The sequence below is a fragment of the Protobothrops mucrosquamatus genome, unplaced genomic scaffold (assembly GCF_001527695.2).
Source record: "Protobothrops mucrosquamatus isolate PMUCROS unplaced genomic scaffold, P.Mucros_1.0 scaffold_104, whole genome shotgun sequence".
NCBI lineage: Eukaryota > Metazoa > Chordata > Lepidosauria > Squamata > Viperidae > Protobothrops > Protobothrops mucrosquamatus.
This window is the reverse complement of record NW_015386180.1, coordinates 356444-364642: the sequence shown is the minus strand read 5'-3', so window position 1 is coordinate 364642 and position 8199 is coordinate 356444. Positions and strand designations below refer to the sequence as shown.

Sequence of the window (8199 nt, the reverse complement as noted above, 5' to 3'; positions counted from 1 at the left end):
TTCGAAAGCCAGTCCATACCTCCAATGTAATTCATCCAATAAATTTTATATTTTAAAAAAGAATTACTGATAAATGTTAAGCAAGTAAGCTGAAAACTACCTGCTCCTTCACCTACTTTACACTGTTAAATTTTACACCAACAACTGTACCTATCTGGAATTGGTTCATGTTGCTTTCGTTCATAAAACGGGAAAATAAGATCAATCACAAGCCCTACATTGCAAAGGTATTCGGAAATTAAATAGTTGTGTGTGTACAGTATATGTGCAAACACCCATGTGTACATTTGTATAGGGAAAAGACAGCGGAAATACATATTTCTAAATGTCCTGTTCTCTCAGAGTTAATGAATATTCTCTCTGTTTACTTTGCCCTCCCATATAACTTCTAATCCGTGGGTGTGGTGAAACTGCCTGATTAATACCTGTTTGTGGGCCACAGAAATAGTTGTGCAGAGTTTGAAACACGGTAATATGAAACCAGTCTTCTTGGTTGATGTTCACTCGCTGCAAGCTACATTCCAGACCAAACCTGCACCAAAGCGGAAGGGTGTTTTCTTTTTTTTTATTATTATCATTCAGTTTCAAGGGCAGTACAGTCAGTTAACTTCAACACTTGGAATTCTCCAGAAGACAAGGCATGTTTTAGCAAAGAACTTCAAATAAATTCCAATCCATCAAGATTTTCCACATTTCTGATACATAGCCGCTCTGAAGATTCTGCTAAAGCAGCTTTTGACCACAGTGGGGATCTTTCTGAAATTTTCTGCTGACATGAGCCGGCACGAGGAAATAACAAACAGCAAGTACCAGTTGTTCAGTACTAACCTTTAACTCTATTTTCTAGAAAATAAAAAGCTTTGGAATTCACAGAACAGTAGGAATCAATGCAACTGTGCCTCGTGTTTTTCAGCCGATTAGTTTGCAGATTTGCTCTGCCAAAAAAAAAGGCCCTTTGTGTAAAAAGTAAGTTCTGTTGCTGCTGAGAAAATGTGGCATGCAAGATGAGTGAAATCTTCCTATTTCTTCTGTACTAAAGTTGTAAATGTTGGTAGGAATTTGCATTTCATAATACTATGTTCTGGAAAAATAGTGTATGATTTGGAGAAACAGCTTCCCTCCATAATGATTCAATTTACTTACTGAATGAAAAAAATATTTCTTGGAAGTAATTGCACAGAAATAAATAGTTCTTGTTCCAGGAATATATGTGTGTTTTGATTTGCCCAACATGGAAAAAGATTGTGATTGCGGTAAGCTGTCTAATCCAGGGAAGGAGAAAGAGACTGAAGCAGGCCATACTTTATTTTCTAAATTTTCTATGAAAGCACTGTTTGGATTTACAGATAAATTAGAACCAGGAGCTTCAAAACAGCAAGTAGTTTTAAAAGGGGTTCAAAATGTCAGTGAGGATATTGGTAGCCATGTGGACAATAAGGATGAGAAGAACAAAGTAAATGAAGAAGCTGATCCAAATACTGTTCATCTGCTTCCAGAAATGGTGCAGGAAGAAAGTAATGTTCAGGCTGTTCCAGAAACTGACACAAGAGACATATTTGTTTTGGAGGCAGTCTCAGGAATGGGTGACTGGGCTTCAAATGACCGTGCAGAAACTATTACTGGGGCTTCAAGTGTGCACAGAATTTATGCTGGAAACTTTGTTGACTCTGAAGACAATGACAGCATACATAATACCTCGATAGACTATGCTTTTGTTTCAGATGATCATCAGGCTGATGTTTATGGCACAAGTGACTTGGAAACACAGCAAAGGGAGCAGAAGGAGCCGTCTCTCTATTCTAGCCACTCTCCTTTGTGTGAATTCAACAAACAAGATTGTAAGGATTCCATTCTTGTTCAGGGTACTTTGGCTCATACAGCAAATGACACAGAATTAGACAATGAGGCTACAGATGTAGAAGCGCATGGAAATGTAACAAACTACCCTGTGTTAAATTGTGCTGTATCATTGGAGGATAATGATCAAAATAAAGAAGACACAGAACTATATACAGAAATGGGTAGTGCTATAGCAGGGGATAACACAGAGCCAATTTTACCAAGTGGCAAATGGCCTTCAAAAGAAATGGGTGATGCAATACCAGAAATATATTCAAATTCAAATGTTAGAACACTAATCAAGGAAAATAATAGTTCAGTTTCTTCAGCAAAGGATATTCAGGAAGCTGAAGAAGAGCAGGGATCTCTTTCAAGTAACTGCAGCACTGATTCTCCTTCAAAGCCAGCATCAAGCGAAAAGTCCTTCCAGCTCCCAGCCTTCTTTAGTGGATTACGTGTTCGAAAGAAAGGGTTGACTGCAGATCCGGAAGAAACTGTCACTGAAATCAAACAGAAAGACAGTGATCTAGCTATGCTCAAACTAAGACAGCCTGTTAAGAAGTCAAATCTTGCACCTGACCCGATAACCAAGAAGAAAATATCAGAGCCGAAAGGTTCTCCTACTTTTCTAGAACATCTTTCTCAGTTGTTAGGGCCTAAAGCTGAGGAGAAAGGTATTGATGAAGTAGTACCGGCATCTGGGGAGGTCCAAGAAAGATCTGTGAGCACAGATCCATCTGAAGAAATGAAACCAAGTCCTGCCGAATCTGCACTGGATGCATTTAAAGCTTTATTTACACGTCCTCCCAAAAAAGAGACAACTGCTGACACTTCAGAATTAGAAGCAATAAAACGTAAAATGAAACATGAAAAGGAAACTTTGATGGCAATATTTGAGAGGTCTAAATCAAAATCCAGTGATGGAGCCACAGAAACAAAACCAGTAGGTTGATTGATTCTCTTGTATGCTATGTCTAGAATATAGTAGCAAAAACTTGGAGTTTTTGATGTTTAGGTTTCTTGAGTGGGATGAATTAAAATAATGATAGTAAATTCTGATGCAGAAAATGTATCAAACTGAGGCTGCCCTCCATTTTATTTTTCTCAGCACAATACTAGGTTATCTTGATAAGAGTTGTGCATAAAGACAGTATTGTATAAAATAGCAATGTACATTATACAAATATAGATTATCATACATTAGTAGGCAAAATCTTATATGCATGAATTGTCAGATTATATTTCATTTAAAAAAGAGCAAGAGAAGTGGCAATTGAAAGCCTTATTTGCCTATAATTTATAGATTTGTGACTTACTCATTATTTCAATTTGTTTTTGAAAGCAAATCAGTGATTAGTCAACATATTGATGAGCAAATTCTCATTTGTAAAAACATTTAAAAATAATTTCTGTATATTTAATGCATTAACATTTTGCTTTTATCCAAGAGGTTTAAACCAGGATCATGATATATGTTTACTTTTATCTTTAAAATAAACCTGTAAGGTAGTGTAAATTGATTGTTATTACGCTACTCAAATTCACATGATGGGTGTTAAGAACCAGTTACTGAACATCCACCGTAGTTTGACACTGTCAATTTAATCTAGTGACATTGTGCATTGTCTATCATTTTCTATAGTTGGTAATCCCATGCTTGAAATGCATACAAGGATAACATACTTCCCTGGAGCATCAAGTTACTGTGATAGTTTATACAAAAAGGGAAAAAATGCAAATCATAGTGATCCACTAGTAAAAAAATAAATAATGTGAACTAAATAAAAAGTCCCCCAATATGTGCAAACTTTTATGTTCTTCTTCAAGTCCAAAGTTCTGCAAAATGAAATAGGGAAAGAAGAAAAGAAAAGTGGATGTACAATAATTTATAATATTAAAGTTAAATATTGTAATACATTTTTTTTGTTGTTTTGTTTTATCAGGCTGATATAATACTTTCAGAGCAGGATGACAAGACTCCAGGAAGACTCCAGACTGTCTGGCCACCACTCAAAGCAGAAGAAGAGAAAATAGGCTTAAAATATACAGAAGCAGGTAATTGAAAGCAGCGATACATAGGATTGGTAATGATAGATTTCTTACACAAATGCTTACATAATATACTTGAAAACAAAAGTTATTGTATCATTTCCGCAGCTGTAATTTCAAAGGTTGACATAGGTGTGTGTGTATGTGTGTGTGTGTGTGTGTATGTATATATATTTATATATATTCAGATTTCTTTTTGCTGAGAAAGAGTTATATATATTTGAGGTATATATATTCATATATATTCATATTCATATATATTCATATTCAAAAACCAAAACCCAGATCACCGAGACTGAAGAATTCTGAATAAATTCTTCAGTCTCAGTGATCTGGGTTTTAGTTTTTAGGCAAAGAAATGTTTGTGTTATTTTAATATACTATATACTTTCCCAAGGCATTGTATATAATACCTAGCCATTCTGCAGAATAACAAGAATCATTTAGGCAACGTATGAGAAGAGAGTCATGAAAAGGGTTAGTGTTAGGGTTAACCCACTTTTTTGAAAAGATGTACATGAAAATGAAAGAAGAAATACAAATACAAATAAAAAATAAAGTGGAGAACTTTTACTGAAAAAAAATCAAGAGAAAAAGACCAGCATTAGCCTACTTGTTCCAACAAGGAAGGCTAGAATGGCATTTTAGCAGGAGTATTTTATACTTTACTGGTTTGCCTTTTGGTACTGCATAGAAAGCCTAGGAAATGAAATATTAAGCATTTCATACTTTGACATCCCATTGTTGACACTCTATAGAATTCCTAGATATTCTATAAAATGCCTAATTTCACATTTTGATGGTAACATATATAAAACGTTATCATGGTCAGTGAGAAGTGAGACATAATAAAATACATAGGGACGTAACACAGAAAGCATAAAAATGTATATTTGCAAGGTTCTAAAATGAGGAGATAATAGTTTTATGATATGTTACATATATATTAGTTTCTGATCAATGCTTCCTAAGTATGATATATATGAGGATAAGAGAGAAAATCTTTTTCAAGCCATATACCAAACTTTAAGAATCATGTTGGTGCTACTGAGAATCTCAGAAGGAATCCATAGCCTCCTGGAAAATAGCTTTGATTTTTTTCCCCCCATAACTGTTGGATTGAGCTAGAAAAAAGAAACACTGTCATACTCACTTGGTGAAAAGTTTTGATTATATAGCATGTGCTCTAAATGACATTCTCACTGTTTGTTGCACACTTAACAAAGAGAAGAGAGTTTAGAATGCATGGGGCTGCACACAAAGATTCTCACCTAATTTGAGAAATGCCAGAATTAGTCACACTTAAGTAAGAAAGTAAAACAATTATTCATGATGTCTTAATCCACTGATCTTCAGAGGAGGGCCAATACCTTGTAATGTGGGCTGCTCTGGGTAGAGGCATCCATCGTAGACTATTTAGATAAGTTCCAATGTCCCAAAGACTTGAAATATTATTACTTATCTAACACATGCAGATTCTCATTATGGCTATTCATTGTTTTGAGCCTAAAATGTTAGTAACTTATTTACAGTCACCCTGGAATCAGTCATTCCCTTCCTAATGAGAGAATTTAGGTTGGCTTCCAGGTGAACTTTTAATCCTAAATGACACAATCAAAATCATTAGCTGATTTTTGTGCTATAATAACTTCTAGAGAATTCTCCCAGGCTATAGCTGTCACAGAACATTCTACTTACATAACAGTATAAACACTGAGCTGAATCCAGCTCCTTTTATGAAAATAGGATCATTTCCTTGGTTGACATCTGCTCAGGATATTTTCACCAGTAAAAAAGGAGACATTCATTAATACCCTTTTTCAACTTCTCCCACTATTGCACAGTGTCATGGATATCTTTGGGTTGATTATGGGAGCATGGAGAGGTTTACAGAACCGAACAGAATAGCAGAGTTGGAAGGTACCATGGAGATCTTCTAGTCCAACCCCATGCTCAAGCAGGAAACCCTGTACCATTTCAGATAAATGATTATCCAATCTCTTCTTAAAACCCTCTAGTGTTTGAGCTCCCATAATTTCTGGAGGCAAGTTGTTCCACTGATTAATTTGTTATAAATCTCAGGAAATTTCCCCTTAGTTTTAGGCTGGTTCTCTCCTTGATTAGTTTCCATCCATTGCTTTGGAGAATAGGTTGACCCCTCTTATTTATGGCAGCCACTTAGATATTGGAACACTGCTATCATGTCACCCCTAGTCCTTCTTTTCATTGAACTAGACACACCCAATTCCTGCAGCTGTTCCTCGTTTGTTTTAGCCTCCAGTCCCCTAATTATTTTGTTACTTTTCTCTGTACGCTTTCTAGAGTCTCAACATCTTTTGAATATTGTGGTGACCAAAACTGGATGTAGTATTCCAAGTGTGATCTTACCAAGGCAATATAAAGTGGGACTAACATTTCATGTGATCTCGATTCTATCCCTCTGTTAAGCAGTTTAGTACTACATTGACTATTTTGGTAGCTCATAGTTAAATGATTGTCCACTAGGGAAAATTGTCCATTAAATTTACAGGGTAGAGGAATATCAACCAAATTATGCTGTCCCATCCATTCTGCTAATGGACCTCGCCTTTGAATCCTGTGGGTATCCACTCAGGCAGATTTTGAATCTAATCCAATATCTGATTTACAGTAACAAAATCCACAACTATATGCTTTGCTGTTTATACATTCATATATTTGAGAAAAATATATTGAATTATTGGAACTTTATAAAATTCTATTTTCAATATATATTTTTATATTTTATTGTAAAAAAGTGTCTCAATAGGTAGTAGCATTTGGGTCACTTTCAGAATGTGACTCAGTTGGGCCTGATTAGCACCTCCTTAAATAAGAGAAACAATCAAAGAATGAGCTGTTCAGTATATAAACTATAAGATAGAATAGTGTTTCTCGATCTTGGCAACTTTAAGATTGTGGATTTCAACTCCCAGCATTCCGCAGCAGCTTACTGGACTAGAGTTTAAAAAAAATTCAGAAAAGGACAGTGTCACACCTGACCTATCTGTTCTGCACCAAGAAACTTGCAGACATATCCATGTATTTTCCAACAGTCAAGCCTGATTGAATAGCAACTTTCCCTTTTTATTGCAAAAAGCTATGTAAGAATTCAGTAGAAATTTAGAAAATTGGAATTTAATGAGACAGTAGGTACAATATTATTAGGTGTCATTACTTACTGTTGTTGTGCAATAATTTATATCAAATATATTTTGAACAGACCTAAGCTTCAACAATTGCATGCTTATTCACCATGTGATGTGAGTGAAAAGGAAATTTCAATGAACACAAGTAGGAGAAAAATATTCAGTAGCAGTTGGTAAAATCACTGCCATCTACACAGACTATAAATTTTATTTTTATGCCATATATATGATATATACCATATATATGCCATATATATATCCTTTCCTATTTTTTCTATAATTGCTTTGAATTTTACATTTTTTTCTTTTATAAATATCATTAAAAACCTATTTGACCTAACCATTCAGGTTCTAACCACTAGTCCTATTGTTTTAGTTTAACTACAAAACTTATCAATTTAATTACAGATCACATCATGGTACTATGGTCAGGAAGATGGGATAAACTCATTAAATAGACCATTTAATGACAAAGTAAAAATAAAAATCTAAAAAAATATGAAAGGCTAAAATGTGAAAGATATATAAATTTAGATAGATATAAATAATATAGATATAATAGATATAGATATAGATGCAAATATTGATAAACAAGATTCTAAAAAAAATCTAAAAAGTTAGCACTAGATGTCGTAGGGAACTATAAAAGGTTAATATGTGGAAGACTATATAACACTACAGAGCACTCTAATATGCTGAATTAGGTACTCATTAAATCTAGTTTAGAGCATTTTAAGGAAAAAACACACATTCTTATCAAACATGTCTTTCCTCGCTACCAAATGAAAAAGGGCATAAGGATTGAGCATTTATCAGATTAACTGCCCTACCTCAGAACTGTTTGCTCATAAATTTGTATTCTCTAGGTGGAAATATTTATGTACTATCTCAAATCATTTTTTTCTGCTTATGGAAAGAGAAAATTACATCCTTAAAATGTTTATATAAAAATAGTATAGAGGGAAAAATAAGGTTATTTTTAAGATTCTTCATTATATTATTTGTCAATATGTAAGCATTATATTTCATATTACGACCACTGATTGTGGCTCTGACAATGTGCTGTGCTAAAAATGATATTGTGTATTTCAATTGTATTGAGGTACTGTTGTATCTAATTATTTACTAAAATGGCTTTCTTTCT

At 34.2% G+C, this 8199-nt stretch overlaps 1 protein-coding gene across 1 annotated transcript in view; it reads left to right on the top strand.

Annotated features, from left to right (window-relative positions):
* The first annotated feature begins 515 nt into the window (after positions 1 to 515).
* The window catches only part of FMN1 (formin 1), an 85022-nt gene continuing 77338 nt past the window's right edge, over positions 516 to 8199 (top strand). The window contains exons 1-2 of the mRNA XM_029284105.1: positions 516 to 2782; positions 3783 to 3894. Coding sequence (XP_029139938.1) covers positions 1232 to 2782; positions 3783 to 3894 — 1663 coding nt within the window. The 5' untranslated portion in view covers positions 516 to 1231. The remainder of the gene's footprint in view (positions 2783 to 3782; positions 3895 to 8199) is intronic.